Source organism: Apis florea, unplaced genomic scaffold, assembly GCF_048593485.1.
Source record: "Apis florea isolate Af1SG1 unplaced genomic scaffold, ASM4859348v1 contig_3158_pilon, whole genome shotgun sequence".
Lineage (NCBI taxonomy): Eukaryota > Metazoa > Arthropoda > Insecta > Hymenoptera > Apidae > Apis > Apis florea.
The window spans coordinates 6562969-6580539 of NW_028256713.1; the positions used below are offsets into that span (position 1 = coordinate 6562969).

A 17571-nucleotide genomic window follows, 5' to 3' on the forward strand; every position below is an offset into this window, starting at 1 on the left:
AATAATTATTAAATAATTTAAATCATATGTAAATATTTCAATTCATCAAATTATGATTTCAATTATAAAATTGTGAAATTATTTTTTGTGCAATACAAATTCAAATGAATTTTGATAAAAAATCATATTATAAAAATAACATAAATTAATAATTATATTAATTATTAACGATTATGTTATTTTATATTATTAATAATTTATTTATGTAATAATTTGTTATTAATTTACGTTATTCTTATAAAAAAAATTATTTATGATAAAAAAATTTTTATTTTTTTTTTTAACAATCACAATTTCAATATCATTTATACAATTATGCGTTTTTAAAAAATGAATTTCCAACAGTCTATAGAATAATATTAACAATTCAATTAGATATTTGATGAAAATATTTTCATTGAATTATAATTATTTTTTTTCTTTTACACAGTCTCGATATGTGACAGATGTTAGTATTAGTAAATAAAAATCGAAGAATGCGAATGTTAATATATATAAATATAATTTTCAAATTATTAGAAAAAAAAAATTACAGTTCTTTTTAGGTTAGATTAAATATATTCATAGAGATATCATATATAAATCAAATTAATTAATTTTTTTTTTTACTTCCTCTATTATTATAAATTCAGTAGATTTTTTATAAAAATCTACATAAAAACATTTATCATTTCATTCTTTATTGTATTGTCGGTGGTGGTACTGGAGGATCGTCATGCGAATCCTAAAAAAATTGTACGAAAATTAAAATATATTTTATATCGATAAGAATTAAGTTATATATACAAGTTGATCAAATCAATTTGTATTAACGAACTTACGCGTTCGTTGTTTCGATCTTTAGCAATATCATTGTTTAAATGACGAAGAGACTGTGGTCTAAGAGCATACATAAGAACAGCAAATACAATAATTAATAAAATCATGAAAAAATTTAAGTTCCACGATGGAACATCGCGTGGTCCTGGTACTGAAAAATACATAATAGAAATTTTTAATTAAATTAAAAAAAATTAATATCAATAATAAAATATAAAAAATGCTTACATCGTGACATATCAAAACATTCATTATCTGTGCAGTAATTTTGGCTTTGCCGCAACTGAAATGATAAATGCATATGAAATATTTATGCAGAATTGATAGAACTCTATAAATGAATAAAAATATTTTGTAATTAGTTTAAAAATATATTTAATATAAAAAAAAATAAACATGTAGACAAAATTAATGCTTTAATAAAATTATAACTATTATATATCATTATCGAATATATATTCATTCTCTTACCATATTTTATATGTTTATTCATATCTGTTTGATTGCGTAACTCTTGCAAAAGAATTGGTAAAGTAAAATAAATTCCCAAAAGTTGCTTACTGTGACATATTTTTATCAATCGAATGAAAATTTTACTACTATATAAAAAATATGAAAAATATCTTATATTAAATTATACAGATTAAATATTATTCATCTGTATAATTTTCGATTACTTCGAAACAATGCATTCATTGTTGTTAAAAATTTGTTATTATAAAAATATATATTGTAACAATAAAAATAAAAGGAAATATTATTTTTTTAATAATTTATAAATTTTTAAAAATGTGATAAAATATCTTTAACAATTATTTTTAAAATGAATAAAATATTAAATAATTTCCATATATTAAAAATGAAAATATACGTTAATTTTAATAAAGAATTTTAATTTCTTGAATAAACAAGCAAATTTCAATCATGGCAACTTACAATAGAAAGTAGGCGTTGCATAGCAAATTCATGGTTCCATATACATTCACATAGATCAAATCCTTCGTCGGCCATCACGAAATCTATTTAAAAATACAAAAAATAATTATGATATTAGTTCATTATAATAAAATCATACATTATTTTATTAATAATTAATTTTTATTAATAATTGGGTATGTTACCATAATAATTAAATAATGATTTAAATAATTTATATTCATAATACATGTATATATTGTATATGTAGTACAAATCAATATCAAAATTCGTTCAAGACAATTATTAAAAATGTATGGAATTATAAAAGTACACACACACATATTGTTACTCATAAAAAAATCTCAAGTTTAATATTTTTTGATTTCAAGAACAAATATTTATAATTATAATCATAATTCATCAATTATAGATAAAATAAAGTTTATAAAAATTATGGAATCTGACATGTATAAGTATTTTAATTTTAGCAACAATTTTAACAACAAATGACGTAATGGAAAATAGAATATAATTTCAAATTTTTTATTCTGAATTTAAATCCCATCACAGAAATATCCCTTTTTTTAAGTAAGAAATAATTATAAAGAAATACAAATTTTTAAAATTATTAAGAAATCAACTATTTTTTCTAACTTTATTTATTTTTATTTTTTATAAAAGAGGGAAGGAAAGAGAAAAATAAATATATAAATATAGATTAAGATATAAATAATTAATTTTTATTTAATAATTATACATAGAATTTGATAGAAATTATAGAAACAAACTTAAAAATACAAACTTATTTTATATTATAGAAATTATATTTCGTAGAAGTTAAATAATTATAAAAATAATTATAACTGAAAAATCTAATTTCTGTGAGAGGATTTAAATTTAAGATAAAAAAAAAATTTAAAGTTGCTACATCACAATTACTGTTAATATATGGATCAGTCACAATAAATTTAATATGTTTTATATTAAATACAAATTTATGACTCGTTTCTTAAAATTATTAGATCGATAATATAATAGCTTTCAACTTTTAAACTTTACCGATAAGAAACGAATCATATTTCTTTCGCTAATAAATTTGCAATAATATTCTATCTATATATATCTACAAGTTTCTATTTTTTTGTCTATAATATTTGTAATTGTAAGAATATAAAAATATAATTGTGAATATATAATATACACAGAAGAAGAAAAATTAAATAAAAAAAAAGGATTTATTCAAATAAATTTTATAATGAGTTAGGTATATATATATTAAATATAATGATATTGATAATACTGAGAACATTTTAGAAGAAATAAATTTATAAAAAAATAAAAATAAATAATAATATGAATAATTCAAAACTATTTTGAAAAATATCACAAAAATTAACAATCTTATACATTTTTGTATGTATCGTAATTTTATATGTAACTTTGTTATATGTTATTATAATTAAATATTCATATTTTTATTAAAAACTATAATGTATTTTTTTATAAAATATTATATAATTGAATAAAAAAATTATCTATGTACATATAGAAATAATAGAGAATATACGGAAATTGTCATTCAGATATGGCTGACGTGGCGATCAACATAAATCGGATATACTATTTAAATATATTCAAAGTTACTACAAGTTTTTCCAAACTTTAGATACATTTTTTTATATAACTGGTAAACTATTTATAGCTATATTTATAATTTATAGATTTCTTAATATTTATTAGTATTTTATTAAAATTAACGAATATTAGATTTGATTTAATATTTAATATTATAATAATATAATTTTATTATACAATTTTATTCTATAATAAATGTTTTTAACGTAAAACGATTATGAGAAAAAAATGTTATTGTAATATATACGCGATATATCATAAAATATATTTTTATTATAATTTTATAAAAATATCCAAATTTTTTTTTATTTTAATAATAACCATTTGTAATATATATTCAAAATTATATTATAATAGTAACACAGACTCATAAATAATATATTTTGCATATATTCTGTATTAAATTCAGAATTTAATGATAAATGACACGTGGTATGTATTCATGTATGTAGTTTTTTCATGTCAATTTTTTTTTGTATTAAATTTTTTAATGATTTTTTTAAATACAATAATTAAATTTTAAAATGAAATATTCTAGTCAAAAATGATAGATTACATTAATACAATAGTATAAAAAAGAATTCAACATTCTGTAAAAGTTACGTTTAGATAAAGTAATTAAAATTCGAAACAATATACTTGGAATATGTTTGTAAAATTCATTAATAAAATCATATTATAATAATTAAAAAACAAAAAAGATCAAGCAACAATTGACATCTAGCTCATAATTCATTGTTATTACCGCCAAATGAAAAGAAAAATACAGTAAATGAATGACAGTTGGAACGAATAAAAATTGTTTAATGGCAGAAATTTTTACTCACCCTTAATATTTTTACGAAAACGGAAGACAATAAAATAAGAATAATTATGTTTACAGGACTTTAGTGTTTGACACTACAACAAAATAAGAATCTATAACGCATTTATATTCAATAAGAGTCAGCCATTACGGTCGTCCTGTTGTATCTTGAATGTCGTAGTCGAATACTCAAGCTGGACTTTCATTGGTGCATTTCATGGTTATGCATTGTACGGCGACTTGGAATTTGACAATTGGTTGTCTATATTAAAATGTATATATTGCATAACATAAAATGCTTTGAAATTTTTAATAAATCATGTTTTTTTAAATATTAATTATAGTTTTGTTAATCTGCAATAGCTGATTAATTGTGAAAAAAATTTATATTTTATTTAATGTTTTGTATATTTTATATACATTTTATATACATACATGTTAAAAATATGTATAATAAGGAATAGTATACAATATCATATTTAAATAATAAAATATATTATATTATACAAAAAGATTAAAAATAAGAAAAATACAATACATAAATTTGATTAGAAAGAATTGCATTGGCAAGAACTTCATGGTATATCAACACTATCCTAACTCTAAATCTTGAATCTGAAACATTATGATGATATAATTATTATTCAAAATTATATAAATATATAATACATACCTCTTGTACTTTTTGCATTTCTTGAGTTAGTAAATTATCTAATATTTCTTGAAATCTTTGTCTTAACTTAACATTTTCTATATTGGCTATTTCAAGTTCTTGTTGTTGTCTTCTTTGACGTAATTCAGCTAATTCCGCATGCAAAGTTGCGAGACGTGTTTGTAATGAATCTATAATGTTTAAATATGAATTATTTACCAGAAAAATAATGCATATATAAATATAATTATACCTTTTGTTACTGGTGCAGAAGGAGATTCTGTAAAATTTTCTGAAATAATATATTCTGAATGAAATTGTTCAACTTTAGCTATTTTTGATGGAGATGTATCTTCTGATTTTTCTATTTCTGTTTCTATATTATTATCATTTTGAAACATTTCTTTACTGAATTCTGTAACAAGATTACTACTTGTTGCTGTATTATTGTTAGACCTTTCAGAATATGTAGCTTGCATTGAATTGGAGTCTGATACTCTACTATCTGCAGAAAGGCGACTGTTCTCATCTAGTTCCATTACATTTATATTTCCTTCTTCATCATCTTCTTCACTATCGCTTACAGGTTCACCAAATATATCATGTTCCGCTATAAATTAAAAATATTATTATTATATAATTTTATTCATTAATTAATTTATCATTTATATATTTCATTTTACATCACTTACCAACATCAAGACTTTGAGAAGTATTACCACTAATACTTTCTCTTTTAGTTTTCACTGTACCAGATGATGAGACTTTGCTTGGTTTTGATTGATCTTCATCTTCACATATTACTTCCCACTTAACATTAACTGCATCATTATCCACTCTTAATAAACGTTTTACTTCTTTCTCAATTTCTGGAGCTTCTACATATTTCTTCTTTAAGGTTTTTCTAAATCTCCTACGTCTAACATTTTTAGTAGGAGGAGTTATACCATGTGGCCATAAAAACTTTTTATCTACTTTATTGGGATCTTTTTTTTTTTGTCTAACTGGAGATTCTTCATCTGTAGTAGTATGATCATCTTCTTCTTTACAAATTAACATCTACGAATAATCAAATAAAATGAAACTAAATAGAATAGAACTAATAAGTAAATGAATAAATTAAAATTGATTTTTTACCTGACATATATCAGCAGTTTTATAGAAACTTTTGTTATCAATAGTTTTCAAAGATTCTACAATTGTTGGTAAATCAACAATCTAATGATATAACATATTTTTTAAAATTATTATATTTATGTATATGCATGTTATTTTTATATAAATAAGAAAAATATCTTACTTTTCCATGAAGAAGCCAATGATCAAATCTAACCTCACCATAACGCATATCATTTTCCAATTTTATACTTAATCTATCTTTTAAAGATAATCCATTGCGTAATGTTTCTCGTAAAACTCTTGCTGGTTCCTTAAAAAATTAAATCATTTCTAATTCAATTCATAATTTTAAATAATTCAGGTTATATATTAAAACAATAAATTTACCGGTGGTAAACGCAAAATAAATTGACTTTCCAATTCTACTTGAGGCTCGCTACGATTTTTATAGTCCGTAGTTGGATGGCGATTCATATTTCTTTAAAATTATAATTTAATCGAATATTTATATTTAATAATTATAAATATTTATATAGATTTATGCTTTTCTACAATATTTTTCTACAATAGAAATAATAAATCAAATAAGAAATATTAAATAAAATATAATACAAAATAATAATTACAACCTTTACCAATTACACTTGCAAGTTCAGTAAATACTACTTATAGCTTTTCTAGTTACCTTTATTAAAATAAATATAAGATGAACATAGACATAGGTAAGTTCAATGAAATTAAATATATATTTCGATATATGTATAATCTTATAATTATATAAAGAAAATTAAATATAAATAAAAAAGTGGATTATATTATTTAAAAAAAATATTTAACAAAAAAAATTATTTAATATATTAAATTATTTTCAAAAAAATAAAAAAAAATGTTCTTATTTATTATGATAATGATTACGTCATTGTGACGTAATGATAACCATTATATTTTTTTATTTTGAAAGTTAAATTTGAATTTATTATTTAAATATTTCTTTTAAATTTCTATTCAAGTTTGAATTTATTACTTAAATATAATATATAGATTTATTTCTATATTATTTATTTTAATTGCATAAAATAAAATATAAAGATATAAATTTGGATATTAATAAATTTCGATAAATAAAAAATTAATACAATCAATTAATTTATATTATCAAACGTGTAACATTTAATACGTAATATTTATTTTTTTATTTTTTCATCGATAATAATTATATATTACATATTCTTATTAATAATTTTCAAAATATTATATTAATATCTGAAGTTGTTCATCAAAATTGTATTATAAGAATTTAAGAAGATTTATAAGAAATATTTACTCTTCTATGACTTTTCTATTCTATGGTTTAATAAATATTTTTATTCTTTCTATATATTTCATTGATTAATTGAATAATGAATTTAATTGGATTGCATCAATTTGCATAATTATTTAATAATTTTAATATATATTTTATTATTCTGACAAGTAATTCTCATTCATTAAAATGTTTATATTTCATTAGTTTTACATCAATAACAGAAAATATATTTACGACATTTATGCGTCGTACGTTTTGATTGCGAGTAACTTGGCAGATCCATATGTTATTAGTAAGTGATCAATGGAACATCGGACTTCGCGCTCGCGCCGTCGTAGTCTGACATCGATATACATATATCTCTTTCTTTGCTTCGAATGTTTGTTCTTACATCAATAAAAAAATTATTTAATTTGCAAATATATATATGTATTAAATTCAATAATTTTAATTTTATATATAATAGTGAATATATATAAATTTTACATTTTTATTTTTTATTTGTGCTCTAACATTTTTTTCCAAGTGTAATAAATTATTATAACACAAGTATTGACTGGACAAACAATTGTTCAAAATCAGGTATGTTATGATTACTTTACGTAATATGTATTTGTAGTTAATTATTTATTTTAAAAATAAATTTATATACTTTTGATCATATAAATAACGAATGACATATTTTACATATATCTTTTTTTGTTATTTTTATTTAGTTAATTGTTATTATCTCTTTACGCTTAATTTGTAAAAAATTGTATCATGTAAAGTAAAATGGCATTTAACCATCATTACATAGCATTTTATAATTACATATATTATTCATTGTATTACATAAATTATTTATTGCTTTATATAATTTTTTTAATTTTAGCAATTATTAATAATTGAGGATTATTATTTATTATAATATATATATGTATATTTATTTATTTTATATTTTTAGTGTAGCTTATAAATATTAATATTTTTAAATATCCATCTATTTTATCTATTTATTTTTTAATATTTTATTATAAAATTATGTATGTTAAAAATATTACTTAATGCAGATTCATAATGATTTCCCAACCAATTGTGGTACCTGGAGGTGAACATCGATCACAATCAGAAACTCATTCTATGTCTGTTGGAAATACTTCTGAATCTTTTAAAACTATGACACCACCAAATGTAAGCAGATCATTGAGTAATCGTAAGTATTATATTGAATTAAATTTTATATGTTAAATTGACTTTTTTATTGACTTATATTCTTAAAAATAAATATATCATGAAAATTTAAAGAAATATTATTAGTGAATAATTGATTATAATAATTGATTAAATATAGATATCAATTTAATTATATTCGTATAATTATATAATATATATATGAAAATTATATATTTGTATCGGAAAAATATAAAATAAGCAAAAAATCTTTGTTACAAATTAATAAATTTCATAAATAATTTCTTTATATATATATTGTTTATTCTAATATTTAATTTTAATTTGTTATATTTTTTTTATAAAGAAATACATGAACTTATATATATTTATATATACATATTATGATATTTATATATTATATATATATATATTATATCTATTATATATTATACGTTATATTGATATTTATTAATTATATATTATATTTTAATGATTATTTATTATTTTAATAATAAATAAAATATTATGTGAACTACTATTTAAAGGTATTAATGACAGTGGATATGGTACATTACCAAGTAAGCTAGGTAGGCTTATTAATATATATTGTGTGCATATAGTAGCAAGCCTCGATATTAGAATTACAGAAGTGAATAAGTAGATGTGTGTATACACACAGATATTTTTATGTATATATGTGTGTGTATATATATATATATATATATATATATATATATATATATATATATATAATATTCTATTTTCAGATTACATATTATTATTAGCATTTTCTCATTTCCAATAACTTCTTATATCATCATCTTATCAAATAAATTATAAATAAAATTTATAACACACAAATTGATTTCATTTAATATTTAAATATGATCTTCATTAATATTGTCATTAAACAAAAAAGTAACTTATATTATTAGAATTATTAAAACGCTATGCTATTAAATGTATCAGATTAACATAATACATTTATGCTGTTAGCACATTTTTTTTATTTTTTAGTATATTATACTTTTTTATATAATATGGACATTTATTCATATGTTTATTTAAGGAGTATTGTATGTAAATTTTATTTTTTAGAATAAATTTTTATAATTTTAATATTTTTAATGCATGAATAATTACATGTTATGTAATAAAATTGATGCATGTTAATATTTAAATTTGTTATTAAATTATTCCTGCTTTATAATTTTTAGAAGTTTTTAAGTAGAAAGATATTTATGAATATTCAAAATATATACAATGTAATATATATTTTAAAAATATGTTTCTTTTTATGCATGTAAATATTCCTAATAAATTTATATTTTTATATATCTTAATAGATGTATATATTTATTTGTTTTTTGCTTTTGCAATTTAATATATTAAATTAAAACTTGGAGCTATATTGTATATAATTATGTTTACAAATCTTCTCTTTGAAAATTAACATTATTAGCAATTCACAATTAGTGTTGCAAAAAACTAAATTTATACTTTACTAGAATGCAATATGATGTAATTTAATCTTAGAATTTTTGCTGTTGAATAGTTTAGAGTTGAAAAATTTAAAGAGTTTGTGATTTTAAAAGATAGATATCTAAATAAATTTGAAAAATATATTTTTCTGAAACAGTTGTAAAGATATTGATAAATAGTAATTATGTTTGAAAACATAAAACTAAATATATAGAACCAGTGGATCAACAACTTCGACGAAGCAGTGTTCAAGTTCAATCTGCAACATTACCTAAACTTCCATCAACAGAGTCCCTATCAACAAGTGTAAATTTTGCAACTGCTGCACCTCCACTATCTCCAGGTATAAACACAAAGCTATGTTAATATCATAATGGACAATAATTCAAACTTTATCAGGTGCTTTCCTTATGTAAATTAATACTATTTTTTACTTATTCAAGTAGTTGATTAGCTATAATGAATTGCATATTTTTTATTTCCTGTTTGGCTTATATTTTTTTTTTTTTTATATATATCATGCATATTTTATTATTCAGATTTATAAGCTCTGAAATGTAATTTTTATATATATCTTTGGCTGAAAGATGATATATATTAAATAGATTTTTACTACGAATATAAATTTTAAGTAAATAATATTTTTGTATAATAATTATATATAAATTTATAGTTTATAAGTCTTATGTTATTTAATTTATAATTAAAATAAATGCAATTAATATTTTTTATTAAATATTTTTATACAGATAAAAAGAACCTGGAATTAAAATCTATTTTGAAAAGATGCTAACTGCATAATGCGTTATGTTACTGAGATTTATTATATAAAATAATTTTATTTATACAAAATTATTTTAATTAAACGAATTGCATCCTATTTCTTTTTTTAATTTTAAAAATTTAATTATCTTTTAATTTGGAATTTTTTTTTATAAATCAATAAGTTTACATTTTCTTAAAATTAAAATACTTGCCAAGTTTTTTGTGTGAATGATTTGAGCTTGATTATTTCTAATGCTTTTGGTTTTAATTAATTATAAATGAAAAAAAGTATATTAAAATTATTGTTTAAAATTCATAAAATCATTTATCTATTAATTTATAATAAATATTGTTATCTGTATATCTTAATCATTTTATAAACACTTTAATATGAAAATATTCATAAATATTCAATATTCATAAAAATCTTATTTTTTTATCTATTTATTTAATAGTTATTCATAATATTATTATAATGTATAACATACATTATTTGAAATCATATAACTTATATTAAAACCATAACAATATAGTTATATTCTATACTGCGATATAAATAATGACTATTTAATATTTTCATAACTACTTGTAAATATTAAGATTTATTTATTAAATTAAATTTTGTAATTATAATTATATTTTTATGTTTTTATAATATCAATACTTGATTAATGTTTAATCATGCAATTTTGTATAATTTATTTGTTATAGGATTATCTACATCAATGGGAGAAGCAAATCAAAAAACAGATAATGTTTCTGATAAGGTAGAAAATATTTAATTTGTTTTAAAACATTTAAAATAAAATTATTTTATTTTTATACAAATTTATATATTTTTATATACAATTTTTTATTTTAGTCCTTTGATTCTTGTAAATTAACAAGGAAAGAATCATATAAAGCTCAAAGAAAGAATTATCGAATGGAAAAAAAGAGATTTGCAGATGAACTTCTAAGTTCTTTTAAAGATCCAACTGTTATTGTGATGAGCGATTGGCTTAAAGTTCGTGGTACATTAAAGAGTTGGACCAAACTGTGGTGTATTCTGAAGCCTGGTTTACTCCTGCTATATAAAAGCCCCAAAGCAAAAGTGCTCATTTATATTGCTTTTAATTAAAATATTTATTTATTTCATTCAAAATTATATTAAATAATTATTACAGAGCAATCATTGGGTAGGAACGGTTTTACTTAATACATGTCAAGTAATAGAGCGCCCAAGTAAAAAAGATGGATTTTGTTTTAAATTGTTTCATCCTTTGGAACAATCAATATGGGCTCCAAGAGGTCCAGAAAAAGAAGCTATTGGTAAATAAAGAATTTTTTATAACTTAAAAAATATATTTTTATTAAATTATTTTTATAGGTGCTGTTGTACAACCTTTGCCTACATCTTACTTAATATTTAGAGCACCTTCTCAGGCAGCTGGTAAATGTTGGTTGGATGCACTTGAATTATCTTTACGTTGTTCTTCTTTAATAGTACGCTCAACAAGTGCATTGCCACGTACTTTACCACATGATACTACAACAACTCATGAAACTCAATGGAGTGAAGCAGATTATGAAAAACATTTTGATGAACATGGTAGGTATAAAAATAATAAAACAAATATATTATTAAACAAAATATTAGCATTTGTTAAAAAAATAAAAATTTAAAAAATTTGTTTAATGAAATATGGAATAATTTTTTATTATATTTATGTTATAATTGATTTTTGCATTTAATATATTATAATTAATTTTAATAGAAAAATAATATTCAGAAAAATACTTGATTAAAGTTTATTTTTGAAAATTAATGATATTAATTATATCATTGTTATCATTCCTTTCCTGACATATTACCTAAAATACTTGCTTTTGATACCTAGTATGCTTATCTAACTATGCTCCTCGATCACCTACAACACCTCAAAAACATTTGTTATATCCTCAACCTGCAATATCGTCTATGACAAATGATGATAAAAGCATTTGTCCTTCATCAACTCCAATGTTTGAGCAGTTGTACCATGCAGTAGCATATTGGGACAAACAATTTCGTGATAGATCTCCAACTCTTACTGCAAATACAGAAATTATTTTATCTTCAAATTCTGTTGATGCATTGGGTGATGGAAATATTTATTCGCATTTCGAATCTTCTTCTTCTAAGTCAATTCCATCTTGCATTCGTCGTATGACTGTTCCTTCTATACATGTTTTGGAGTATGATACCCCAGTAGTAATGCTAGATCCTCTGCACTCCTTACATACAGATTTGGACGATATTAGCCAACCGGAAAATGGAGTAGCAGCCGATGTAGAGATTAGCGCTTCAGATAGTGAATCTGAAGGATCCGCCAAGGAAGATCAGCAAGAAGCAATTAATGAAACTCCATATGCTGCAAATGAACAAGAAGTTCTTGGAGCGGTAAAAATTATATGATATTATATTATATTATATATATTATATTTATAATCAAGATTATTTAAATTTTTATATTTGCATTCAATATATAGGCTGGAGAGGTAGTTACAGAATTACAAGAAGAACAAAAATCTTTAATATGGTTCTTAATGAAACAAGTTCGACCAGGCATGGATTTATCAAAAGTCGTCTTACCGACTTTTATTTTAGAACCTCGTTCGTTTCTAGAAAAGTTGGCCGATTCTTATTACCATGCAGATTTATTGTCTCAGTAAGTATAAATTTGTAAATTTTAAGAAATATAAAAATATGATATATGAGCTTTGTTTTTTGTTCTTATAGAGCAGTAGTAGAAGATGATGCATTTACACGTATGAAAGGCGTTGTTAAATGGTATTTATCTGGATTTTATAAAAAACCTCAAGGTTTAAAGAAACCTTATAATCCACTTTTGGGTGAAACTTTTCGCTGCTATTGGCAGCATCCTAATGGTTCAAGAACTTTCTATATAGCTGAACAGGTATAGTAATTATTTAATTTATACTTATGTATTGCCATTTTTATAATTATAATATATTTATTATAAACATATTAATGTTAATAGCTTTCTCATCATCCACCTATATCAGGATTTTATGTTACTAATCGACAAGATGGATTTACTATTAGTGCTACAATTATTGCAAAATCTAAATTTTACGGTAATTTTTTTCTTATTTTTTTTTTTTTTCTAAAAGATGTTTCTAAAATATAGTTGTTATATATAAATATATAAATATATAAATATATAAATATATATATATATATATTTTTTTTTTATTTCTCAGGAAATTCAACATCAGCAGTCCTAGATGGTGTTGCCATATTAACAATGTTACCTAGAGGAGAAGATTATACAATGACAATACCTTATGCTCATTGTAAAGGAATTCTTATGGGTACATTATCAATGGAATTAGGTGGAAAAATTCATATAAATTGCGAAAAAACAGGTTATCATACTGAATTGGAATTTAAACTTAAGGTAATATGGAATACAACATTAAAATAATAAATAAAATTAATTAATCATTTATTCAATAGCCATTTCTTGGAGGTGCAGAACAAATGAATCAAGTTACAGGAGGAATACGTTTAGGCAAAGAAACTCTTGCTACTATATCAGGCTATTGGGATGGTCAAATATTAATTACTGATAAAAGAACAGGAGTATGTTTAATCAGATAATGGAATTTTGTATTATCTATTATCTATGAATTATTAATTATAATAAATCAATTATTATATTATCTAATTTTACAGCAAGAAAATGTATTCTTTAATCCCACTCCAGAAGTACGTAAAAGAAGATTAAAAAAATATACTGTACCTCTAGAACATCAAGGTCTGTGGGAAAGTGAGAAATTATGGTATGATGTTACACAAGCAATCAATAGAGACGATCAAATTGCTGCCACTGAAGCAAAAACTCAATTAGAAGAAGCTCAGAGAGAACGTGCTAAAGAACGAAAACTTAAAGGACAGGAATGGGTTCCTAAACACTTTGTTCAGGTATTATATATAAATAAAAATAACTAATTGAAGTCCTATTGAAAAGTATCATTTTTTTATATCAACAGGATATTATAACTGGTAATTGGGTTTATCGACATGCAGATGTTCGACCATGGGATCCTAGAAATGATGTTGTACAATATGAACAAGATTATATAGTACGTACAAAAACTAGACACAAGACACCGATTATGCGTACTGGCAGTATCGTTTCTACTGAACCACAAACACAGGTATAAGGATATAAAAATTAATAAAATAAATTGCATACTACTATTTAACGTGTAATATAAATAACATTAAAATCGTTCATCTAATTATTTAATTGTATATCAAAGAATTCATTTCACTTATTTTCTTTTTCTTATACAAAATAAAATATTCATAAAATTATATTTTATGTTACAGGTTCCACTTCTTCAAGCTGAATCACGTTCATCACTTTCTGTATTAAAATCTTCTAAAAGACAATTGTCTAATAATTTAGCAGAAACTGCTCATGATTCTGGAAGTTCCTCTGCAGAGGTACATTCAGATTCTAGTCAATCAATAGGTAAAAGAAAACGCTCTGCTGCAAGGTAAATTATTTAATTCTTTTTATTTTTTCAATTTTTTATTACAATAATATTTGATATACTTCTAATAAATTTTAACCAAGAAGATATTGTATTTTCAGGATTATAGATGTTATTAAAGAATTAGAACGACAAATGTTAGAATATGGTGATAAATTAAATCGTATACAACATATATTAGAGCAACTTGCTATAAGACAAAGAGAACAGGGTGATCAATATCATAGTATAAATATGTTGAAAAGCTTCATAGATACGATTCTTGTTATTGTAATAGTTTTTTCTGTACAATACTTTGTAAAAATATGGACCGATGAACCTAGTGGAGGTTAAAAATACGCTAATAAGATAGTAGTATAAATTGTATATATTATTTATCTTATCTCAATTCGAATTATTAGCTTCTGTGTAAAAAAAATCTTGAAATGAATTTTGAAATTTAAAATAGTTAATTCAAAAGTATTTTTGGTGGAAAAATAAAGTTGTTTTAGTGCATTAAAAAAATAAAGTAAAAAAATTACAGATGTAAAAATATATATTCAGTAATCGCAGTGCAATGTTATTTAGCTTTTGTTATTTTAATTACTGATGATACATTTATTATGTAAATCTAGCCTTTTCTAGTAATTACTTATATAATAATGTAATATTTTTAGTCTTTATTAATTGTTTTTCACAACAATTAACCATGATAAAAGAATTGAATTTCTTTGAGCTTATATATATAATATTTTATGTGCTAATGCACAAGAAAATAATTATATATTTATTCAGAAATTCTAATAATGTTGTAGTATTTATTGCAGGCGCTCAATAGTAAAGTATATTTATGATAATAATAAGATTACTATAAAAATATAGTAACGTAATGTATACATTACTATGAATTTGATTATCTTGGAATTATTGCGATATAAAACAAAGCAAGCTAATTGCAGTTTCAAGAGAAATATAAATTCAATTTTATAGTGGCTATCAAGAAATTGTATCTTGAAAATATTAAATAGTCATCAGTTTTATTGGTATTAACAAAAATAAATTTCTTATAAAGTAAAAATCAAATTTTAATAATTATTCGCGTATAAAATAAGAATACGTCCAAAATACTAATAAATAATTTAAATCGTAAATTTATTTTGAATCATCTTTATATTGATAATTATGGTGCATTTGTATAGAAACTGTTTTTATATTTAAAGTAATTTTCATTAATAATAGTTTAATAATTTAAATTTCTAAATATACTTACAAATATACTTATAATAATACAATTTGATAAATATATTTATAATTATTTTATTAATATATTTATAAAATTGTATTTTATAATTTATTACTAAAATTTCTTGAGATATATTTCAAAGTTTATTTTGAAAATTAATTAAATATAGTAATAAAAGTATATGTTGAATATTATAATAATTATATTATTAATATAACAATTTATAATGGATGATTTTCAAAGTTAACTACGTCATATCAAGTTAAATATCGATAATATATACAATAAATATATCAATAATTCTGTATCAATTCTATGTAGATTTTAAATTGACTTTTTATATTAGTATATCAAGATAAAACTTTCAAATAACAATTAATTTTTTTCCTTTTTTTTCTTCTGTAAAAAAAGAAAAATTAGTATCCAAATAGTCCCCTCATTTTAATTGACATTATATATTATATTTAATTATTTAATAAAACATAATAGAAAAATGTTTTTATAAATAATAAAGCATTTATTATTAGTATAAAACTATTCTTTTTATAAATGCTAATATAATCTATATATTATATAAAATTTTAACATCATCCTTTATAAAATTCTTTTTGATAAAAATTATTTGTTCTTTTAATATTTCTAATAATATTTACATTAACATCTATTTTTTTACTGATGACACATATTTGATACAATTTATTAAAGCCTAATTTCATTAGATAAGTTTTTTTTTTTTAATGAACGAAACATTCCTTAATTATATATCTCTATTTATTTCTATTTATGTAAAAATCTTTATATAAAAATTATAAAGTATTCATTCACAATTTTTTAAAATACTGCAATTAGCTAAATTAATTTTTTTATTTACATAAATTCATATATAAATTATTAAACTTCCTAATTTAAATTTATTTATTGGATATTTAAAAAAAAATTAATATTTAAGTATAGTTTTATCTTTCTAATTTATTTTGCACAAAAATTCATACTTGTTTCCTGTTTGTACTATTTCTATTATTTAATTTTGCATATATTATTATTATAAATTCATTGTTAAAATTAAGTGTTTTTTGATATCTCTGGATAAAAATTTAATACCAAAAAAAAAATTTTGTTAAATTATATTAATATTGATTAATTAT

At 20.9% G+C, this 17571-nt stretch overlaps 3 protein-coding genes across 13 annotated transcripts; 1 reads left to right on the plus strand and 2 right to left on the minus strand.

The window, feature by feature from the left end:
• Positions 1–250: 250 nt before the first annotated feature.
• LOC100870324 (small integral membrane protein 14) lies at positions 251–4451 on the minus strand. The gene is made up of 5 exons (XM_003698684.4): positions 4200–4451; positions 1756–1838; positions 1048–1102; positions 822–970; positions 251–724 (listed from the first exon to the last, which is right to left on the minus strand). Exons 2-5 carry the CDS (start codon positions 1828–1830, stop codon positions 680–682), a joined length of 324 nt encoding a protein of 107 aa, XP_003698732.1. The 5' UTR covers positions 1831–1838; positions 4200–4451; the 3' UTR covers positions 251–679.
• Positions 4452–4544: 93 nt separating this feature from the next.
• On the minus strand, positions 4545–7610 carry Taf7 (TATA-box binding protein associated factor 7). 7 transcript variants are annotated; one of them, XM_086909741.1, is made up of 8 exons: positions 7507–7610; positions 6336–6426; positions 6130–6258; positions 5967–6047; positions 5522–5888; positions 5083–5439; positions 4851–5020; positions 4545–4792 (listed from the first exon to the last, which is right to left on the minus strand). In XM_086909741.1, the coding sequence occupies exons 1-8, from the start codon at positions 7608–7610 to the stop codon at positions 4769–4771; spliced, it is 1323 nt and encodes a 440-aa protein (XP_086765867.1). In that variant the 3' UTR covers positions 4545–4768. The 7 variants fall into 7 exon arrangements, with proteins under 7 accessions (XP_086765867.1, XP_086765871.1, XP_086765873.1 ...); XM_086909745.1 differs by lacking the exon at positions 7507–7610 and adding an exon at positions 6634–6812 and having other exon boundaries at positions 6336–6509; XM_086909747.1 differs by lacking the exon at positions 7507–7610 and adding an exon at positions 6634–6700.
• An 85-nt stretch (positions 7611–7695) lies between these two features.
• Orp8 (Oxysterol-binding protein-related protein 8) lies at positions 7696–15959 on the plus strand. 5 transcript variants are annotated; one of them, XM_012493916.3, is made up of 18 exons: positions 7696–7836; positions 8307–8449; positions 8955–8996; positions 10106–10234; positions 11368–11423; positions 11519–11749; positions 11823–11967; positions 12026–12247; positions 12924–13078; positions 13168–13346; positions 13418–13595; positions 13680–13776; positions 13903–14099; positions 14159–14284; positions 14378–14626; positions 14695–14862; positions 15038–15207; positions 15306–15959. In XM_012493916.3, exons 2-18 carry the CDS (start codon positions 8314–8316, stop codon positions 15535–15537), a joined length of 2712 nt encoding a protein of 903 aa, XP_012349370.1. In that variant the 5' UTR covers positions 7696–7836; positions 8307–8313; the 3' UTR covers positions 15538–15959. The 5 variants fall into 5 exon arrangements, with proteins under 5 accessions (XP_012349370.1, XP_086765850.1, XP_086765851.1 ...); XM_086909724.1 differs by having other exon boundaries at positions 15291–15677; XM_086909725.1 differs by lacking the exon at positions 8955–8996 and having other exon boundaries at positions 15291–15677.
• The last annotated feature ends 1612 nt before the right edge of the window (positions 15960–17571 follow it).

Excerpts from the sequence above, each read along its gene's own strand:
- LOC100870324 (XM_003698684.4), bottom strand. The coding sequence starts at position 1,830 with ATGGCCGACGAAGGATTTGATCTATGTGAATGTATATGGAACCATGAA. Across the intron at positions 1,103-1,755 it reads TGCAACGCCTACTTTCTATT|TTGCGGCAAAGCCAAAATTA; the intron begins GTAAGTTGCCAT and ends TTATCATTTCAG. Across the intron at positions 971-1,047 it reads ATGTTTTGATATGTCACGAT|TACCAGGACCACGCGATGTT; the intron begins GTAAGCATTTTT and ends TGTATTTTTCAG.
- Taf7 (XM_086909741.1), bottom strand. The coding sequence starts at position 7,610 with ATGTATATCGATGTCAGACTACGACGGCGCGAGCGCGAAGTCCGATGT. Across the intron at positions 5,440-5,521 it reads TTCTCAAAGTCTTGATGTTG|CGGAACATGATATATTTGGT; the intron begins GTAAGTGATGTA and ends TTTAATTTATAG. Across the intron at positions 4,793-4,850 it reads AAATGCAAAAAGTACAAGAG|ATTCAAGATTTAGAGTTAGG; the intron begins GTATGTATTATA and ends ATAATGTTTCAG.
- Orp8 (XM_086909724.1), top strand. The coding sequence starts at position 8,314 with ATGATTTCCCAACCAATTGTGGTACCTGGAGGTGAACATCGATCACAA. Across the intron at positions 12,248-12,923 it reads AAAACATTTTGATGAACATG|ATTTGGACGATATTAGCCAA; the intron begins GTAGGTATAAAA and ends CCTTACATACAG. Across the intron at positions 14,100-14,158 it reads AATTGGAATTTAAACTTAAG|CCATTTCTTGGAGGTGCAGA; the intron begins GTAATATGGAAT and ends TTTATTCAATAG.